The 22,472-nt window shown below is 42.4% G+C and overlaps 1 protein-coding gene across 2 annotated transcripts in view; it reads right to left on the bottom strand.

Annotated features, from left to right (window-relative positions):
- ERBB4 (erb-b2 receptor tyrosine kinase 4) overlaps nt 1-22,472 on the bottom strand; it is a 579,112-nt gene that overhangs the window by 25,803 nt on the left and 530,837 nt on the right. For both annotated transcript variants that reach the window (XM_074548046.1, XM_074548047.1), the window contains exons 21-23: nt 6,335-6,490; nt 3,208-3,283; nt 1,091-1,237 (exon numbers count right to left, since the gene is read on the bottom strand). In XM_074548046.1, the coding sequence (XP_074404147.1) occupies nt 1,091-1,237; nt 3,208-3,283; nt 6,335-6,490 (379 nt within the window). The remainder of the gene's footprint in view (nt 1-1,090; nt 1,238-3,207; nt 3,284-6,334; nt 6,491-22,472) is intronic.

Genomic DNA, 22,472 nt, shown 5'->3' with positions numbered 1-22,472 from the left:
AAAATATTCATAATTTTTTGTACTGGACTGCAAATGATAAAAAATAATCCTCTCTGTAGCATTTCTTCTATTAATTTTACTTTTTATTATTACTATTTCAATCATCATTCTTGCTACTAACAATAAAACCTTCGTGATTTCTTTCCTCAATATTTGGAAACGGGGTTTCTCCTCACAGCCTTCTCTGGCTGGGTATCCATGTGCCATAATTATTTTTAATCCTATCTTTTTTACATCAGAATCAATTGTCATGGAAATGACAAGGGTTTACAATAAAAATCAGACAATTTTGTCTTCAAGAATATGAGATAACATCTGACAGTAATAAGAGGCTGAGCTAACTGGGTCCTTCATAGATAACAATTGCAAAACTGCAGAAGATGTGCAGACAGTGTTTAAATGGAATTTACAGTATCTTGGGAAGCTTTTGTTTGGCAGTAGCAGCAGCTTGCTCTGTTTCCCAGCTCTGCCAGAGACTACCTATGCAAATGTTCTAAACCAGGGTCCCTCCTGCAGCCAGCACAGAGGTAGCCAAAGTGACAATACCTTACACTTCACCAGGTGAACATCCTAAACCAAACTGTACTAAAAAGTGCAAAAAGGATATAGACAGAAAGCTAAAATATAATTATGAAAACTTGTGACTCCTTCCAGAGCCTTGACACAGCTTGGCCATGATTGGTCATTAAGTAAAAACAATTCACATGAAACCAATGAAACGACCACCTGTTAGTAAACTATGTCCAAACACATTCTAAAACAGCAAAACACAGCAGAAACAAATCAGATAATTGTTGTTTTCATTTTTCTCTAAGGCTCAGCTTCCCAGGAGAAAATCCTGGGCAAAGAGATTCTTCAGATAGAAATATGACGGTGACGATAAGAGGCTGAGCTAACTGGGCCCTTCATAGCTAACAATTGCAAAACTGCAAAAGATGAGCAGACAGTGTTTAAATGGCATTTACAGCATCTTGGGAAGCTTTTGTTTGGCAGCAGCTTGCCCTTTTTCCCAGCTCTACCTATGCAAATGTTCTAAATCAGGGTCCCTCTTGCAGCCAGCACAGGGGTATCAGAAGTGACAATTCCTTACACTTCACCATCACCATATAGACATCAATAGTGCAGATTGGGGGCTGGGGCAGACGCTCTCCCTTCTCCAGCAGGTCGGGGATCTCTCGAGTTGGGATTCCATCGTATGGCTTCCCACCAAAGGTCATCAGCTCCCAGATGGTCACTCCTAGGCAGAAGAAAGAGTGTCAGTGGTTGCAGTCACACTGCTCAGATTCCCTCACAGCAGAGTAGCCTGGCCCATTTCTGGACTGCAATCTCTTCATCAGTGCCTGGAAAACTGAAGTTTGGACTGGGGAGACAGAACAAGTGGCTCCTTGTGCCTAGTTGCCATCTGGGCTTAAACCATGACAGTCTGCCACTTAAAAACTCTGGGAAATGGTGAAACAGCACTTTGTGGTAATCTTCAAAAGAAATTTCCCCCATTTTTATTCGTATAAGAAATGGCATGATAGACCTGAGGCACATGAGAAAGGTCTGAGACAAATGAAGGGTGGTAAAGTAAATGGGTGCAATAACAAAAGAATACATCACACTATTTTATCAAAAAGGGAAATGAGTGCCTGATGCACTCTATTATTTTAAGGGGGAAAAGCACAGATGTTCCCTAAATTAGAGCATCAATTTCCCACAAAAGTACAGCACTGAGTAACATCAGGTCATTGGCTTTGCCTTGGAAGACATTCACAGCCACTGCTATCATTTCTTCCCTTAAATCACCTCATGGATGTGAGTTTATCGTAGTGCTGTACTGCAAACCCAAGGTTCTCTTTTTGAGAAGCCATAGGATTTGTTTTGGCTTCAGAGCTGGAAATAAAGATCATATATCATAAGTAAAAGAATTTGTGCCTGAACAGAATCTTAAATATTGAAAATGCTGCTCTCACACTGTTTTGTTTAACTTTTATTTGAATTGCAAAGGTCATTTTAAGCATGCCATAGATCAGTACCATATTTTCACAACTGTCATGCTAATGTGAAAAGTGATGGGCAAAATTACCACATGAGTAAACCACATTTATTTCACTCTCATTCTTCTCTTTGCTGATATTAAATAACTATTGTTAATATTGTTAACTACTGTCAATCGTTTATGGTCTTTGTCTTTCTGATTACAAGATGTTCTGGATTTCCTGCATTTAAAATGAAGTTCATAAATGAAGGCATATTTTTTCCTGAGTGATCCAGGGTATGCAGAATTCGAAGAGAAAGAGCAGCTTCACAAGATCAGTTGAACTCTCCCAGACTCTTTTCAGCTGACTAGAAGAGGGCAGCTACCCAGCCACAGCAAACAGTGTCTTTTGCTGCTACCCACAGGTAAAAGTGAGTAATGAATAGAGCTGCACACCCTTTTGGCTCAGAATAATATGGCAACAGGAAATGCAAATAGGACTCCATAGCCCCAGATATTGCTGCAAATTTTCATTTACAAAGGTATACGTGATTTTATTAGTAATAGCTGTACCAGATAAATAGGCAGAGACCTCAGCAGATGTGGCAAACAGCTCATCTGAATAACCATTAGCAACACTGAAGGAACACCTCATTTCTCAAATATGACTTTTTCTCTGTATGTGTAGCTCACCAATTCCCAAGTTAGCTGTGAAATTAAACAGATGCTTGTTCTAGTTAGTTTGGAGAGCTTGTCTCTTCCTCTTCTTTCTCTTGCCATATTTGCTCTGTATTATGACAAATTCCCTTTTATCTGACTCTAGGTAGAGAAAGTCCCATAAGCCTGAAAATGTTTTTTGACATTCATGGCTTTTAGAGTTGAGCTTTTCAAAGACTGCTGAAAATTGTGACCTGCAGCTGTATTTTTATGAATCCATGGCTAAGCTGAAAGAGGTCTTCTTCTGTCATAATAATCAGCCAAACTGCTACCAGACCAGAGCTGGAGGCACTCACCCCAGTGGGGAACATCATGATAATATATTTCATTGAGCAGGGCAGTAACACAGGAGACAGTAACAATTGCTGCTTAGAGTTACACATTTAAAGGAAAAAAACCTCAAAACCTGAGGAGCAAATGCCTCTGGAATTAACTCCTTTGAGAAAAAAGGTATCTTTAACATACTAACACAACTGGGTTTAATGCTTTTAAAAGACACAACTTTTGAAACTAATCACGTGCAGATTTACCATAGCTCCACACATCACTCTGATGGGTAAATTTCCTGTAGTGTATGCACTCCAGAGCCATCCACTTAATTGGCATCTAGGGAAGGACAAGAGAAATGTAACCTTAGAAATACATTATTAAAACAATACAAACAGATCCTGTGTGAATACAACAACTTTTTCTCCCTGTCTCCTTCAATCTGAGATTGAAAAAAAAAAGAGGAAATGGCTGTTCCTGCCCCCTAGAATGGGGTTGTGCCTCACAAAACATGGAGGTGGGAAAGATAAACCAGTTACCTGCAGAACTTGTGATATTTACTGATTCAGAAGTAATGGAACAACCTGTGGTTTCATCAAACCTTTGTAAAGAGGGACCAGTGCAGAAATTGCATATAATTCCCTTAGATCTGAAGTGCAGCAGAGAAGGTGGAATGCAGGAGCTTTTATTCCTTAACAGTTTGCAATCTCTGCAATCTGAGATAGCAACACTGCTCTTTCAACTGCTCTCTGATGAGGCCAGGTTACAATGCAGGGCCCAAAACAGTTCAGCATCCCCATCGTCATTATTATTATGATGGTAAACAGGCAATGAAGAGAATTTGCAGTGCTTTATTGTTAACTCCCAATATTTGTTAGAAACCATCCCAGGAGCCATCCCAGCTCTCTGTATCAGCACAGCAGTGGGAGAAGCTGCTCCCCAAACTAAGTCAGGAGCCCCACGTTCATTCCAGTGTCAGTGAATCATCTTTTCTGACAGAGAAGGGTGCGCAGGTAAACCAAACCTCATTCCTGCATTCCAGCCCATCCTCTTGAGTTCCTGTTAAAATGGGATTCATGGTGTTTCCCATTCCTGAGCTGGGTCCAGCAGGCACAGCTGATGCCTCAGGTTTTAGCTTTTATATTTTTCAGATTCTGTGCTGCTTTAGTGTGTAGTTCTGAGTTTCATATTAAGGGGTGGTGAGCTCCCTTCATAGGGTAGGGAGACAAAACAATTCCTTCTCTAGCTGGGGACCAAGGACAACTGATCCAAATCTCAGGCCCGAGAGCATAAACAATGGTGAATTGAAGAGAGAAAAACAAGGATAGGACTTCATGACTTCATGGACAATTAACTCCAATATGCAAATGGACCAGAATTTACAAAAGTGAGAGACCCTGTGACCAGTTGTCCATTTTGTGACCATTTTGGTTCATCTCAGGTGCAGCGCTGGCTGGGCTCTTGTGCTGCCCAAGGTGCATCCCTTGAGGCCTTTTAATAAATCCCTACTTTATTCTTTAATTCCATCTAGTCTTTGTTTTAAGTTAGCCTTTACAAGGCGTCACAGCCTTGCAGTCCATGAATTTCTGAAGGACAAACATTTAGGAGATTTTTACCTGGCAGGGACTCCTATGGGTTGCCTCCAGTGTGGAACTATGGAAGAGGTACTGGAATAAACCAAAGGGATGAGTAACTGCAGGCAAAATCTGAACAGATGGTGGGTGTAAGAGCAGAGGATGTGTCTTCATTCAAACCCTTATGAAACTACCTTCCATGAAGCTCACTAACGAACATAACCTATAGAGTTAAGGCAAAAATAGCACCTTGTAATAAAGGCTGCCTTAACTCTTGCAAAGACAGTTCATCCTCCCCCACTGCACTCTGCAGAAGTGCACTGCTTTCATTCCCATTGTATCCCAGATGTGAACCGGTGCTGAAGGAGCAAAGATGCCTTGTTCACGATGGGATAACTCAGGTTGGAAGTGATTCAGGAGGCCTCTAGTCCCACCTCAGGTTCTCAGCAGGTTCAGGCCTAGGAAATTCGGCCAAGTTACTCAGAGATTTGTCCAGTCTGGACTTGAGATCCTTCAAGGACGGAAACTGCACCACCTCTGTTGACAACCCCTTGATTGTCCAGTCTGAACCTCCCTTGGCATGCTCTCAATACTGATTTCACAGGATGCTTTTCTGGACCTGGGAAGTGATACATCTCCCCTAAGTCCTGCTCCAGAGCTCTCAGCAGGGTAACAAGTCCAAGACACAGCTGCCAGGGAACAGCTGGTTTGCAAGGATCAACTCTTTTTCTGTCATTCACTGTCAGATGGAGGGAAGAGCCTGAGGGGCTACCAAGAGGAGGATTACAGAAATGAGGGAGCCAGGGGAAGCTGCCAAAACCCCACCTTCCCTGCCAGGAGGTATCTTCCCATGGGGAAACGGGAAAGCACTGGTGACTCCTCTCAAGCTCTTCACCTCCCTGACTGCCCTGGCCAGGTGATCCCAGGGCAGCAGGCACACAAAGAAGGCAGCAGCTCATCCCAGAGAACAGCACACGCTGGAACAGCTGCTTGTCCCAGCCAAGGGCATGAGTGAGCACAAAAAACCACAGAGACTAAGGAGACAGAAAGCAAACTGAACATCCAGGAAAAGGAATGACAGGTGAAGCAAATCCTCTGGGATTCTGTGACAGACTGAAATGGGGAATTTCAAGATGTTTAGGGAGCAGTCAGAAGCACCACCTACTTACTGCCTCCTGAATTTTATCATGCATTAATCTGAAATTGGCAGAAATGAGGTAAGGCACTACATGGCCATGGTGTGGTTTGCTGGAAAGTAATAGGGAAAAAGATCTGGTTTGAAAATTATTATTATTATTTTAGTGGCCTGGCATTCAGCATGGTATTGGAGAAGTGGACACAAGACATGACTACAAAGGCTCTTCCAATGTGATAGAAGGGCTAAATTCTCATGTTCTGTGGCCTTCCCTTTTGTTTTCATAAAAATTACTTGTCTAGGAAAGTAGGACTGCACATTATTGAGGTGCATACTGGCCAGAGAAAGAGGCTGGGCAGGAATGCCCCAGAACATCCACCACTCATTGAACCAAAGTACTCAAAACAAGACACAAACTGGAGCATGTGAAAAAAAACCCCAATTCTGAGTGTGAAAACTGCTAGTGCAATTATATTTCAGTGCCTGGAGAAGCTCACTGTGCAAAAAACTAGCAGCTTTTATGTGTGCTTTCACAAAAGAGTTCTTCTGCAGGGCAGGGCTTTGCTCAGCCACTGACAGACTCTGTCACACAGTCCCACAGGGACACACTGACCTAAGGAGGACCTGCAGGAGCTTTGTCACAGCATGGCAGATTTACCTGCAGACATGTTCAGTGCTCACCTTGCCCCCATCAGCATTGTACTCCTTCTCATCCCCTTCCAGGAGCCTGGCCAAGCCAAAGTCAGTGATTTTCACGTGGTTTGGTGATTTCACCAGGACATTCCTGGCTGCCAGGTCCCTGTGGACAAGTCTCCTCTCTTCCAGGTACATCATTCCCTGAAGGAAGAAGAACAGTACAATAATGCTAATTAGTTTCACATGGTTTTGGAGAACTAACTTTCACTGGTGACATGCAAAATGGCTGATTCAATTATGAATATTTACAATGAGAAAATGGCCTAGAGGGGAGAAGTTCAACATTGTTCTTGCTCTGAGCAGTAGGCAGAATAAGATGACCTTGAGTTAGTCCAGTATGAATGATTCTGTAAGATTCAATTACCAAAGAGAAAAAACCCAACAAAATAATAAATAGATAGCTCTTTTGCTTCAGCAAGCTTAAAATCTGGAAATGTGAGACAAAGAAAAGAAATATTATGGTCCTTGTTCTTCAGACAGGAAATGTGATGATCATAAAAAATAATCAATTTAGCCAGAGACCCCAGAAATTAGAGTACACTGGGAAACAATCCCAGCTCTGTCACATTCCAGACAAGCGTCTTTAATTCAAGACAAAGATCCTTGTCCATCTTCAAATGGTTTCTTAGTTGGTCACAAATTTTCACTATCCTTAGAGGATTAGAAGGAAAACAATTCTTTATTCCAAGTGCTGCAACTCCCTCACCTTTTCACTCCCTTAAAATATTGCCTGTAGGATTATAATAAGGCATTAGATCAATGGCCCTTTTTTATGAGCATATATATTCTGTTAGAAGTATATTCTGTTAACAAGCCCATCCAGCTGCCTTTAAAGATAAGGTAACATATACTCAAACTGCCTGGCCTTAACCTTATTCTTATTCTGATGGGACACTAACCATCCACCAGCATATGGAAATTTGCACCATGCTTAGTGACACTGAGATCAACACCAAAGCTTGGTCTGATTAATTATATAACACACATAGGATAGTTGGGCAGGGTTACAAGCCTATAATTTTATTAAAAGGCATTTATGACATTAACCACCATTATTAGAACTTAGAGATGAAATCACACACTTGACAATTGCCTTTAAGGTATCTCTTAATATATTAGTTCTGTATAATATATATGATAATTTTTAAAAAGTCATTGCTGAATACCAAAGAGATCATATTATCCCATACTGCAGATGATAATGCAGAGAGTCACATGTAGTGATTAAAATAACCAGATTACTCAGTGCCATGGGCCAGATTTGATTATCCCTCCACAGCCTGAGGAGCTCACAGGTACCTGTCCCCACACAGGCTGCCTCCCATGCTCTGTGGATAGGGTGCCCAGGGAAGCTGTGGCTGCCCCATCTCTGGAAGTGCCCAAGGCCAGCCTTGGAGCAGAAAACACCAAAACATGTTTGGAGCAGCCTGGGATAGGGTAAGGTGCCCCTGCCCAGGGCAAGGGTGGAACCGGATGGGCTCTAAGGTCCATTACACCTCTGGGATTCTATCAAAGTGCATGTCTATGCAAAAAAGCATCAAATGGAACCCTAAACTGATTTTAGGTGAAAGACTTCAAGGCAAACAGCAGCAAAAGCTTTGAAAATATGTGGGAGAATGTTTGGCATAAACAGTATTTCATGCAGTCAACGTGAAGGGCTGTTAAAGAAGACACAGGAGCTCTTTGGCATAAAGCAACTGAATTTATTCTTTAGAAGCACTGCTACCTGCAGCAAACACACCCTCCTGACAAGTGAAAATCAATATTTTTGCCTTTTGGCCATCAGAATTGTAAGTCTTTAAAAGAATAATGGTTTTTGACATCAATGTTTTTTGACATCAAATTAAAAACACTAGAAGAAAAGACAAATCTCATAGGCTGAACAATTGTGAGTCACACAAGAATCATACCCTGCTACCAGCTGATGAGGGAATTCTGCTGGCATCAGAATATATCAGGCCCAAATAAAATTATAATCTTTAATAGATTAACTTGTACCTATCAGCACTGAAACAATATGAAAATGTTGCAGGTTTCTTTTGGCCAAAATGAAAATACAGGATTTCTCTTGTGAAAATCAAAACAGGTGAGCTGTAGCAAGGCTTTAGCCTCCTGTTTCTAGTTAATGATGGCAGAGATGAATGGTGAGGTGTGCAAAAACATCCTTCATTGAAAGAGTTACACAACCAAATTCCTAACCATTTCTCTTTGGTCTTATTTTACTGTCTCTAATTTCAAGCATTTTTTCAAACCTAGAGGCAAAAGCTTTAGGACATTTCACTGTTTATTCTATTCATTCATTTCCATTATTCCAATTTTGTGCTATTATTTAGTATCACTTTTGCAAGATTCTATTTTGTTCATCCTAACCTCACACTCTCAAGAACTAGAAAAATGTGTAATCACCAACACCTTTCACTGCTGCTCAGCAATGCCACAGCTGGTTTTCTTTTCTTTTCTGCCCTGAAAGAGGGCAGAAATAACTGCCTGTGGATCATTGCAGTTTGCTCCACCTCTGTCAAACAACCTTCTTGGGGCTGCCTCCCACGTGTGATGCCTAAAAGCCAAAACCAACCCCTGTAGGGCTGGTTGGCAACTACAATATCCTCAGCAGGGCCCATGGTCTGCAGAAATGTAAATCCTCTTGGGAATGCCCAGTGGAAACATGTTTGATTTTCCTGATACCCTATCAACAAGCTTTAAATGTGGGTGGCAGAAGTACAAAAGAATATATATATATATATATATATATATATATATATATATATATAAATATATATATATATAAAAGATATGAAATATTATTTTATTCATATACACACACAAATAAATAGTATATATTTTCAATGGGATTATCCAAGTGGAAGGAAATTATTCTAAATAAAAGGGAATTCTACAGTATTCACTGCAGCAATACTGTCTAAACATATATTATGCAGAGAAGCACTATCTGAAGACATTTTTGAACATGGCAGGGGAAAAAAAAAACCCTATATGAATCTTTAATCTTTTAATATGATACAGAAGTTTGATAAAAAACATATAGTTGGTGGCATCCCCACCCAACAAAAGACATGAGAGAATACCAGGAGAACTTTTTATGAGTTGAACAGACTAAAAGTTATTCATTAAGAGCTATGAAAAAACATCTTCTGCAATTTTATTAAGGAGTGTTTATAAATTCTCTGGCACTGTGACAGCTTTGGAATGGTCATTTCTGGTACAGTTAGGTTTGGTCTTTTACAAGAAAAATATCAGACCTGAAAAATTAGAAAATGTGCTGGCAATAAAAAGGAAGTGGGATAGTGGAAAGGAGACTTTGTGTCAAAAATTCCACGGCACAAGAGAAGACAGTGATCTGGGACAGCTTCCTGATCTTTCCAAGGGTTGAACTTCAGTGGAGACAACATCAAATTAAATTCATAAAGTATTAGGATTCCCAGTGCTGTAGAAGTATCACCAAAGCTGGGCTTTGGAGGAAATAGAAGAAAAAAAGGAATTTTTATAAAAGGAAAATGAATTTTTTTCTGGCAAATCACAGCTTTGAGATCTGCCCTGAAGTTGTGGCCATGATTTGCTGTTCTCTTTATCATGGCCAGTGTTACCTCCTGCAACTGCTGTAATTTGCCTCCCAGTTTCTGGGGGAAGCTCTTGAGCAGAGCCTCCATCTGCACAGGTCAGAGTGTGAGAGGTGTGAGCACAGGCCATTCCAGATGCTGTAAATTAACTTCCTTCACTTTCCTGGACTTTTTGGAGTCCCACCTCCCTGCTGAGGATACTTCTAGATTTATTTCAAAAATCTGTGCATGGAATGCCCACATCTGACCTGTAAGTCCTGCCTGAAAATTCTTTCCCTCAGGTGCCTGGATTTCGTCTCCAGAAAAAAAAAAAACAAAAAAACATTCATTACTCAGGACAGAATTCAAACAGGTATGTAAGTCATTAAATGCAAAATCCTTTTGTTATAATTGCTAGAGATGAACTCGAGTGTGTTGAATCACTAACTAAAGTTTAACATATGTCTTCTCTCTTGCATGACACAAGACATCATTCTGCAGGAACAAATCAAATTTAAAAATTAAGTATAAAGACCTTCACCTGCCCCAAGATCCTCAGCAATACCAGCTCACAGCAAACCCCCTATAAATACTTATTTTTCATTTGTTTTCTACACTAAATATAATTGCTTCTCTAAATGGAGGGCATGTTGATCTTATCTCACCCAGGAATTAAGAGCAGCCTGTTTTTTTTTTTTAATAATAACTTCCACCCACCAAAGCCAACACACATGGCAGATTCATCAAAATCATTCTTCAGCAACATGAAGGAAGAAAGTTTCAAGCTCAGCTCAGTTCTCATGGACATTAATCTGCAGCCTTGGAGAATGCTCTCTTACCATCCTAATACTTCAAGGCTTGCTCAACAATGTGAGTCACTGCAGAAAGCCTCAGATGATCATCTTTTCCCCTGCCCACCCCATGGAAAAGGTGTCATTTTGCTTTGGGCTAAGAATACATTTCCAAGGAAAACACTGTGCCCTTTGTTGTCAGGAGAAAGCACACTGAGGCAGGCAGCTGCTCCTCCAGGGAGAGCTGTGGGACAGAAACACGGACACTGCTCAGAAACACGGACACTGCCCTGCAGAGCTGGGATGCCCTGGGCTGGCACTGGAGCTCGTGGCATTCACATTCTTTGAAAAAATTCCTTCACCCAGGATCTTTGTCCTGGGAAGCTGGAGGCCTTAGAGAAAAGGGAAACAATTCTTATCTCATTTGCTTCTCCTGTGTTGTGCCCATGTGGAATGTGTTTGGAGATTGTTTACCCACAGGTTGATTGTTCCATTGGATTCTGCTGGGAGTTGTTTTCACTCTTTGCCCAGTCAGGGCCAAGCTGTGTCAGGACTCTGGAAAGAGTCAGGAGTTTTCATTATTATATTTTGAGCATTCAGTAAGTATCCTTTCTGTATTCTTTAGTACAGTATTCTTTAATATAATATAGTATCATAAAGTAATAAATGAGCCTTCTGAGAACATGGAGTCACATCCATCATTCCTCCCTGCCATGGGGTCCCTACAAATACAATAGGAGGTCACCCCACAGCCAGGGGTAGGGAAGGGAGATGACACCAGCCTGAGCTGGGGACTCCCTCACACCTTCTAAATGAATCCTCACATATTTGGGGCACCATTTGTGTTGGCTTGTGGGTTTTTTTTCCCTTTCACAGGACAGGACTGCTGGGGTTCATTTCTTGAGCTTTATTGCAGCCTCAGCCTCATTACAGGGCTGAGACAATTGGAAGATGGCAACAGCTCACGTCCTGCCAGCAGCAGTCAGAGATTTCATTGTTACAGAGCATTTTAAAAACTTTCTAGCCAACAGCACATTGCTAAAGCTCACAGACAGTTGTTTTAACTAATTACTAAAAGCACACACACACCTGCTTCACACAATGCTTGTATGCTCTCTAACCACACACAATACTTCATTATTAAGCTTAAAACCTTCTACTATCTTGCTAAGCATATTTTCCTGCAGTCTTAAGGTCTATCTTAGCCAAACCAAAAACTCAAATTATTGTTTCCTGTCCTTGCTTGCTGTGCTATTGTAACTTTTCTATCTTCAGACTATGCAGCTGCAGCTGATTCTAAGTTTCTCTGCTCTGTTTCTGAGGCCTGCTCTTCCAGCTTTCTGGAAATCATCTTACCCTTCTTATTTCCCATAGTGGGATGTCCTGGGTGGGCTGGGAGCTGGCTCTGGAGGTCACCTCACAGCCAAGGAAAGGGAAGGGGGAATGATACCAACCTGAGCTGGGCACTTATGCTAAGCACACCTCCACCAGCCCACCTGCCAAGGGCTCCTGACAATGTCTGCAGTTCTGCCAGCCCTGGTGGAGCTGGCAAGGGAGAACCAGTCCTGTAAGCCCAAATATTTAGGAGTTCAATTCAATTGTAGGGGGTGAGTTACTCTCTCTCTCTTTGGTAAAGGGCAGACAAAGAAAGCTGATGTGATAGTCAGGTATTCCTTCTCATCTCCTGCTCACTTGAAAAGCTCTCAAGGTTTAATTTCTCTTCAGTCTGAGTTTGAAGCAATGTGCTATTAATGTGTAGCAAGCTGCATCTCAGGGTAAAAGTGCTTTTATCTCAAGCTGGCCATTTTCAGATGCACAAAGCTGATATAACTATCTGGGTTTGCCTACAGCTGCTTTGGTCCTGTCCACCTGAGCAGGACCAGATGACAGAAACTGCCAGATCTGCAGGTGTGACACGAGCAGAGGGGACACTGCTGATACAGCATTTTCCTCACAGTCCTGCTGTGAATTTGCTAAATCTTGTCAGACTAAACAGCTCAGAATACACAGAAGCAAGACCAAGATTATTTATACTTGGCTCAAGAGGTGGGATCACAGTGCAGCTGCATGATTGTCCCTATGGAAAGGCAACCAGTGAAAATCCAACTCCTGCGCAAGAAACCTGAGCAAGGAAAATAGCAGTGATGTTTTGAACACAGGTCAGTCTTACATCTCCCCACTTGTGGCTCCCCCAGAAATACAAACTCTCTTTGCTCACACGTGTGCTGGCTCAGCTTAAGCACAACACTGGGATGAGTTGGCTCCATACCAACCACAGGAGGACACAACTACCTGTGGCAATATAAAAGTGCCAGTTGCACACCAAAAGAACAAATCTGGATAAAAAGAACTCAGCACCAGATATTTGCTTTGCACCATGCACGTTTAGCTGTCCCAAAAGTAGGAATGCAAAAGCCTGATTTACTGCACTGCTAAACTCCATCCCAGGACACAAAATAAAGCACAACAGGTAGAAACAAACTCAAGAAGCCAAAGTGAAGAGAAAGAGGCTATAAGGCTGATTAGATGAGAATTACAGGGAAAATGCAGCCTATTCCAAAATGACAGGTGAGTCACAAAGGGAGAAAGAGTGGATAGAATTGAGAGGAGAAGCAATTTCATAAGCTCATGACATTTCAATGCTTAATTGACTGGACTGAGCAGACATTTTGATGGGCCCAGGCCCACTCCAATCCTAAATTAACATCTCAGGAATGTCATCTCACCCCCTCACAGCACAGATAAGTGGGTCACTGCTAAATTGACTGGCTCTCAATTCTGAGCTTGTGGGGCCCTTGAAATAAAGTTCTCAGTGCTGGGAAGGTGCTGGAGCTCCTCGGGCAACACCAGGAGGGGAGTTTGTTCCACTGCAGCATCAAACATGTCCTTTGTCTGAACTCCTGTGCAAAGATGAGTTGTCTCCCAGGCTCCCTGAATTTATGCAGCTTTCTGGATCAGGTGGTGCTGAATATGAAGAGTCTGTGAAGCACTTCACCTTCTTCTAATGGAAGATGTTACATAAATCTATTCAGTAGTGTAAGCAATGAGAAGCAGGCCAGGTATTTATTTCAATGCTGGCCATACTGGACATGGCTCTGAGTTCTGGGCCCACCTCCTGGCACATCTGTGCAGCTGCTGCAAAGTTCATCCCCAAGAGGAGATTCCTCAGGGAGGGAGCTGTGCAGCTGGGCCTGATCTCCATTTTGCAATGAATCAGGTGCTTTCTTCAGACAGCTGGGTGCAAGGTGCTCCCCAGTGCCAGCTCCATTCTCCATGCTGGGGGCAAATGCTGGCTGTGCCAGCCCTTCAGCCAGCCCAGGTGGCCCAGCCTGGGTTACTCTCCATTATTCCCAAGGAGCTGAAAAGGACAGGGATGCTCTCCCATTAGCTCTGAAGAAAACCACAGCTCAGGGCACTGCAGCCCAAAGAGGAGAGAGAAATTACAATTGGTTCACAGAAGTGTATCAGCAGTGCAGTTCTGGCTGCAACTGCACCAACAACACCTTTTTTCTGTGAAAGAGCCCTTTAAACAAGAACTAACTGCCTAAATAACAAACTTATCACTGCAAAACTCTCCTTGCTGGGCAATAACATTTACTGCAAAGCAACTACAGTTTAGAGACTGGCAGGATCACAGCCCTGATGACAAAGGCTGTTTCAAATTGCTCTTTCAAAAGCAAATCATAGAAATCTGTGCTCTTGTGCCAGCAGAAGGAATCTCTACTGTAGAACTACAGAGATTTAATGGGGAGGTCTCTGGAGGAAGTGGCCTGAAGAAGACAGCAGAAATCCCATCTGTGTGTTTGTACAAATAATTGGAATGCCATTTACAGAATAAGATCTTCAAATGAATCTAGCTTTTTCTGCAGATTATTTGTAAACTCAATGCAGTACATGGACAGTGAGCATCTGAAATACAGCTGTGTTTAAGTGGATTGAATCAGGGTTAGGAAAGAGTGAAATAAAGGCTTTCAGGAATACCTGACATGCAAGTCCTGCAGAAATTTATCTATTTCTCACCTGTCCTCTGGTTTGGGAAGTGCTCAGAGACTTCAGGTTTCAGCCCCCAGTGGATCACACACTCCAGGAAAGTGTTTGATGCTTTTCAAAGTGGCAACCAAAGAGAGCTATCAATTTTAAAAGGCTTTTCGAATGCCATTCTTCTCCCTCCCATTAATTGCTTCAGTCAGACCAGCTCCAGCTCCTCCCAAAAGCAGCCCATAAAGGCACTCCCAGTGCAGCTGGAATGGGGGAGCTGTGAGCACTCTCCTGATCCTGCAGCTCCAAACTGCCCAGCAGGGAGATCACTTGGCTCTCCTGGATGGCAGCCCACAGCAGCAGCCTTGAACAATGGGCTGCTGCTCCCCCAGCCAGCCCCTGACCTCTTGCCAATGCAATTACAGTCAGGAGAGAGCATTGTGCAGTGCATTCAGCCTCTCCAAGAAAGTGTATTTAAAATGGATTACTTCTGCTCCTTAGGCAGGCAATCAATAGAGATGTGGACTGCAATAAGTACAGAGATGTCTGTGGGCTGCAGCACTTATCCTCTGTGTCTCTTCAGAAATTAATTAAAAATCAATGAAGTGTGCAGCCTATTAATAAGGAACCTCCAGATTAACAGATACAAGCCCAGCCTTCCCTCAGGTTCTGAACAAGCAGAGCCTCAGTGCAAACACTGGAAATGCTCCAGCACTCCAACCATCTCCTGCCCTGACCTTTGATGGCCATGCCCTGCACCTGGCTGAACTGCAATATCCCCAGCTTTATGCACCCTTCACAAATTATTACATGCTGTGTGTTTCCAGCAGGAGGAATTGGGGAAAGCATTCAGAATCTGAGAGAATAAAGCTTAGGGCAAAGCAAAACCACCTGTGTGAAGGTGGGATCCAGCAAACATTTAACAGAGGGTCCAGTCCAATGCCTTCTCTTAAATACAAACTTTTTTTCAGACAGCTTTCTTGGGAAATGACTCCTGACCCTGTAGCAGATAATTTTCCACTAGAAGCGTGCTGATAAACTGGCATGTCCTGCACTGGATGCAAGGTTTTCTATATTCATCTGATGTAGCTGCATGCTATGATAATTAAATATGTGACAAAACAGGTCTTTCCTGCATCCTGTGCACTTGGCTGGTTTGGCTGAGTGTTTTTGGACAGCTGAAATTACACTGCCCTTCTCTTGGGCAGTGCCCACAGAACACTGTGGTGACACTATCTGTGTGTTCAGATTAAAATCCCCCAGGAAGAGCCCACAACAGCTCCCTGCTTTGCAAAAGGCAAATAGGTAGAGAATTCCACTGAGACATGTGAGAGGTGAAATTTTTTACCTCAAGAGGTGTTTCCTAGGGCACTCTCAGTCCAATTAAAAGCTGTTAGCACTATCCTGAAGGATTTTATTGGAGGATTTTATTTTCTTTTTCATCAAACAGCATGATTGGGGCTGAATTTCTGAGGCAGGCACCTGTATTTGAAAGATGCTCCCGCAGCTTTGGGGCTCTGTATTTTCACCACTTTTAAAATCACCATTCCAGGGTAAATTGGGAAACAACAGGACAATAGAAGCAGTACTTTCAGAAACCACCACTTTCACAAGCTATTCCAGTGCCAGGGCTAGCAGGCTCTGCAGGAGAAAAGTGGAACAAGGGCATATTTACCCTGTCCCTCTCCTATTTTCTTCTCACGTGAGCAGAGTAAGCAGTCAGTCTGTACATGGGCTTCTGCTTGGGACTGCAACACTGTTCCACAAAAGAAAATGTTCTGAATCTATTCTAAATGCTTCTGATACTCTGATTCAAGAGAGTTCTTGAATAAATTACAGCTTTGAACTCCCAAACTCTTGTTGCCACTAGGTTTCTGAGCACTTCTTAAAAACCCACATCACAAGTAACCATAGTTACCTATTACATACATTTTTTTTCCCCTTTTTCTAATTGAGTAGCTTATGACAGTGACAGAACAGGAGAGGCCAGCCACATAAACAGAGTGTGCTCTCTGATAATGGCTGGAGAAACCTGCTAAATAATCCATTAACTTTATTCAATAAACACAGATGAGTGCTGGAATGGGGTGTGTGGAAGACAGAGATGTGCTTTCAAGAGACACCTATTTCCCCCCAGCTCAACCCTCCCATTATTATTAATGGCTCAGAGCATTGCTGTGCTCACACTGAGAGCCCACAGAGTGTAAGTCAAGCTGCCACCATGCCCCACGAGCTCCCTGGCATGCCTGAACCCCCTTCCATGCATCTGTGGGGACCATCAAACACCTTTCCCTGGTGTTTCAGCACCTGCCATCTTGCCCTGGGGTTTTATCACCTGCCACTTTTCCCTGGCCACCCCAGGGTGCTGGGAATGCAAAGCCCAGCCTGAGCAAGGCAAAGGACAGCAGAGCACTGGGGGGCATGGAGTGTCCCCTCCCCTGCTCCTCTGTCCCTCAGCTCAGCCCTACCCTGACACCAACCCCATGGAGATATGGGAGCAACACACCCAAGGCAATTTAACAAGCCTGGCATTGCTTTGTTGCAGGATATTTACAGAAAATAAAATAGAATTTTAGACCCTTCAGGTCTGGAGCACTGACTGCAGTGATATTTTGTGCAATATATTGGTAAATATATGGCACAAAATGTACATATAACTATATAAATATATTATTTTTAATTCATAAATATTTATATAAATAGTCATATTTATATAAATATTTGTCTATTCATTTATATATTTAATTTATTCAGTTATTTATATTAGTATATTAATATTGTCAATATATTATACCAATATACATTACTATATTATATATTATGTATTATATCAATATGTTATATTAATATATTATTCTATTGCATAAAATATTAATATATTAATGTTTCATATATTAATACATATTTTATATATTTTTATATATAAATATATAAAAATATATATAAATTGGCACCCCTGTACAGGGGTTCTGCAGATCTACCAAGGGACCACAGTCCTACACAGGGATGAAACTACTTCTAAAGTAGTAAAGATCTAAATAAAATATTTCATCATGGCCTCTAAACCAAACTTTTGTTTTCCTAGATCCTGGAAATATCTGAGGTTTGGCTCAAGCTTTTGAAATCCATTTATTTTGAGGTGAATCCCAGCACTGGAGGTTTTAGTTCCCAAACCTGAGAAACCTCTAAGTGAGCATGAACTGACTGTTTTAATTGATCTCTGTACAGTTCCCAGCTACAGCAAATACTTAAATTACAGCTTTTTTTTTTTTTGTTAGGTTGTCTCCAGAGTCAGAGATGCCATGACTTATTTGAAAAGAAAAGTACTCATGACTTTGACACCTCGAGATCTGAGCATGTGGGTGGTGAATACATTGGAAATTTTGAGAGCTGCTGAGCTGAAACATGTGACCTGAGTGGTGCATAGAGCAATCAGGGCAGGTGTATTTCCACTGATAGTAACATTTTAAGTGTCTTAACACTCCATTTCTGATTTTCTGAATTTTAAAGGGAGTTTTTCCATTAATTACAACTAAGACAGGTTCAAGCCTTAGGTCAGTGCTGCTACCACTGCACAGCATCCAGATCGAACATACAAATCAAACTGAAATGGAATTTTTACTGGGAAAGAAGAGGAAACCCAGCAGCCCTGGGCTCCTCTAAAATCCCAAGTCTTCTCATACTAGAGCTTTCTCCCCAGTTATGACCACATCACTCTTTGCCTCTCACTCTGATCTATAGCCATGATTTTTTCTATGATTTACAATGTCAAACTGCTATCCCTGGCTATGGAATTCACACAGGACATGACTTGGAGCAGCCAAAGGGCTTTTAAGGGGAATCAACCTCTTCCTCTAACCTGTGACCAAGACCTTCTGTGGATCAGCCACCAACACCCTCGCTCAGAAGGTGTCCCTGTTTCTCCTGTGATTCTGCAGCAGCATTTCCATGCTTCAGACTATTGCTCCAGCAGTGCCAAATTGCCACACAGACACAGGAACCATCTTAGTGTTGAAATGAGAAGATTCCTAAAAGGGGCTGCAAATAGCAAAATGATTGCAGTGAGGAGAAAAGTCTCACACTGCTTTGGGTTTCATTTGGATCAGATCCAAACATGAGAAATCTCTGAGCACAGTTCCCACACTCTCTTGGCTGGCATTTTTTCAGCTGTTCCTCCATCTCTTGGCTGCTTCATTCACAGCTCTTCTCTCTCTCTTTAAAACTGCTGAGATCTTTCAAAGGATCAGCTGTAGAAATTCACCATTTCCCCAAGGACCCAATCATGCTGCACTTTTTCTCCTCTCCAATTAAAACTAACATGCGCCAGCTTCTAAATATTTCTCTACCTTGACTGAACGACACTAATTAAAACACAGGCAGAGGCACAACATGACCCCCCAACAGAAATACCTTTTAGGAGATATTTACAGTAAGGGTTCTTTAGGGAGAATCAAGTTGTCTCTGAGGACAGGATAAAATAATCAGGTCAATAAAAGCTGCCCAGCAGTCCCCAGGTGTTATGGACTGTGATGGAATGAGCTTTTCTGGGGGCAGTGAGGTGGGTGAGAATGCTTGGGATCTCACATGGACTCCTGTGAGATTGTTATGACTGGATTATAACCCACCCATGTGTAATTCTGGCTCTGCCTCTCCACTAAATTTGCACAACATCTCCAAATCTCACTGTAATAAAAATCACTTCTGGCACATAAGGACACACTGAACTTCCAACCCCAGACTCCAGAAATATTCATAGATAAATTCCTAACCAAGCACAGACAGAATGAATGGCAGTGAGAGCTTCTCAGAAGCTGCACCTCATCTGCTCACACATGACCAGAACTGTTTTCACTGGAATTGACATTTATTTTCTTTTGCCACTCTATTGCCACGCTTGGCTCCCTAAGAAAACAGGCTGATGCAGCTGTGACATGCATATTTATTTCTCTGGCTGTCTCTGAGAGTTTATGAGTGTTTTCAACCTGATTTGGAAGTTTTGTGTTCCTGTAAGTTTCCTGAAAGCAGGTAGGCAAGGAGAGGAGTAAGGCTGTATTATTTTCCTGCTATTGTGATCAGTGTTTCTTGGGCACGAGAGACTTCATGTAAGGAAAGAGATTATTGAGGATACTTTAACTAGCACTAGGAACATATTAAATTCCAGATAACCTAATCATGAGATATAAATCACAAGCAACCAGCTCTCAGCAGCTCCACTGCTCACAGAACTTCTTTTCCAAAGAGCTCCAGGGGGCATCATTGATCACAAACGCATGAAGTTCTCCTGGAAGAAAGAATGCAGCCCTATTTACATCCACTAATCCTAAACAAAAATTAGGGCTTCCTGCACCTACCCTGGGGAGCTGCACCACTGCCCATGAGATGATGGATCCTCTTTGATTGATCTGCTCAATGACACTAAAGGGGGGTTGCTGTGGTGCTGCTAAAGGGGTCAGAGAGACCCTGTCCTCAGGAAAACTACTGAGAGTGGGAATTCCTGTGGGAAATTCTGTGACATTGCTTCAGACAGGCTGAAGATCTCCTGGCCACAAACTTGTGGTCCCCTAAGGACAGAAGGTGCTCAGGAATGGGAGCATTTGGTGCTTGCTTCTTGTGATGTACCTGTTTGTTCAACACATACCAAGACTCTGCTCTCTGGGTGCTGCAAATGCAAACACAAACATTAATATTGGTCTGGGATCCTGTTTTCCTTGGCAGATGAAGACAGCCTGGCAGTGTGGGGCCACGACATATAAATTATCCATTGACACTGTGAATACTCTAGCAGATATTAGAATAGATTGAAAAGATGAACTAAACTTCTAGATCTTTCAGGAGCAAGCTTGACAGTCAGATATTGCAATAGATTTAAAAGATATTAGAATAGATTGGAAAGATGAACTAAACTTTTAGATCTTTCAGGAGCAAGTATGAGACTCAGCTATCAGAATAGACTTAAAGTATAATAGATTCAAAAGACGAATTAAACTTCTAGATCTTTCAGGAGCAAGTATGAGAGTCAGATATTAGAAGACATTTAAAATATAATAGATTGAAAAGGTGAACTAAACTTTTAGGTCTTCCAGGAGCAAGTTTGAGAGTCAGATATTAGAAGACATTTAAAAGATATTACAATAGATTTAAAAGATATTACAATAGATTGAAAAGATGAACTAAACTTTTAGCTCTTTCAGGAGCAAGTTTTAGAGTCAGATATTAGAATAGATTTAAAAGATGAACTAAACTTTTAAAGCAAGTTTCAGAGTTAGATGTCTGGGGAATGTCTTTCTCTAAGTCTTCTTGCACCTCCATCCTGTTGCCCGTGGTTGTGTTGTAAACCCCCAATCCTCAGGGGAATTCTGAAGTCTCCAGCTCCATGAGCTCTTCTGATTTCATTGAAAGCAAACCCAGAGAAGTTTTCCCTCACCCTTCTGCCAGGGTGGGTCATGCACTTAGGAACACCTAAGCTGACTACAAAGGTTGGGTGCAGCACAGATGTTCCAGGCTCCTGCATGCCCTGGGACCACCACAGCAGCAGGGGAGGAGCCTGGATGTGCAGCCAGCTCTGAGGGCTGTTTGGGGCACTGCAGGGTCCCAGGGACAGGTCACAGGATCCCTGGTCATCCCAATGTCCCCTTCCACCTGCAATGGTCACTGACCTGCAGGACTGACCTTATAGCAATGATGTATCCCCAGCCACAAGAAAAGCTTACCAGAGACCAACTTAGCCCTCTTCAAGTATCTCTACCAACCACAAGTCTCCTGTGATGTGTGGAGGGCTGGGGAGCAGCTGCTTTTGAGGGGTTTAGGTCCCTTTCCAGCACTGAGCGCTCTCTGGAGGCCCTGCTGTGCCATGCTGATGCTGCAGGTGCTGCTGCCCTGCTCTAGACCCTGCTGCAGACACACCCAGAACAAAAGGCGCTTTTTACTCTGCTGCTCTCAGTGCTGGGCAATGTGTGTGGCAAAGGGAATGCAAACAGGAGCAGCCAGACTCCCTGAGACAGCCCAAAGGCAGGTTTTCCCTGGCAGTCTCCCTCATGGACTCTCAGCTGTTTAATAATGTCTTGAGCCTACAGTGCCTTTTCTGCCTTTAGTGGGAGCACTAATCACAGTCTCATCTATCTCGATGCCTATTTTTATGAAACTCATACAAAGATAATATCTTTGAGACCTTTTCTCCCCTGTCCAATCTGAATAAATTCAACCAACATTTTGAAAAGCTATTGCAAGGGAAACTGAAGAGAGACACAGAGATTGCAATGAGGGTAATTTCCATAGAAAACCAGCCTAAGTCCAAAAAGTTCTAAGAAAACTCAAGCCCTTACACATATCTTTCTCTTACAGGAAATAGCTTCCTTTCCATTTTTTAAAGGAGATTTAAGTAACTATCCAGGCCTGTCCTGAGGGGGAAAACCCTGCACACTACATAAATCCACTTTGGACCTTATTTTATGGATGGCAAAGCTGACATAGCTCTGACAGCTGCCACCTGCTTCTGCTCAGGTGTGAGCTGCTACTCAGGAGAGACACTATACTGGAGCACCTTCATACTGCAAACTGGACCACTCTGCACATCCAGGACAGCAAGCCTGGCATAAATATCTAATGTTTTCTGGAAGAGCAGCAATACTGTAACCCCCAGAAGGCAGACTGCCACAGAAGTCAGTCCCTCAGTACTCAGAAGGGTCACCTTTACACTTACAGCTCCATTTCACATCTTGGTATGAACTGGGATTACAGCCAACACAACAGACACAATAGTGCCAATGTTAATTACTGAAACAATCAAGGCCAAAGTCT

Source organism: Zonotrichia albicollis, chromosome 10 (assembly GCF_047830755.1).
Source record: "Zonotrichia albicollis isolate bZonAlb1 chromosome 10, bZonAlb1.hap1, whole genome shotgun sequence".
In the NCBI taxonomy this organism is placed as follows: Eukaryota; Metazoa; Chordata; class Aves; order Passeriformes; family Passerellidae; genus Zonotrichia; species Zonotrichia albicollis.
The sequence above is the reverse complement of the archived record's forward strand: the minus strand, read 5'-3'. Positions and strand labels throughout refer to the sequence as shown.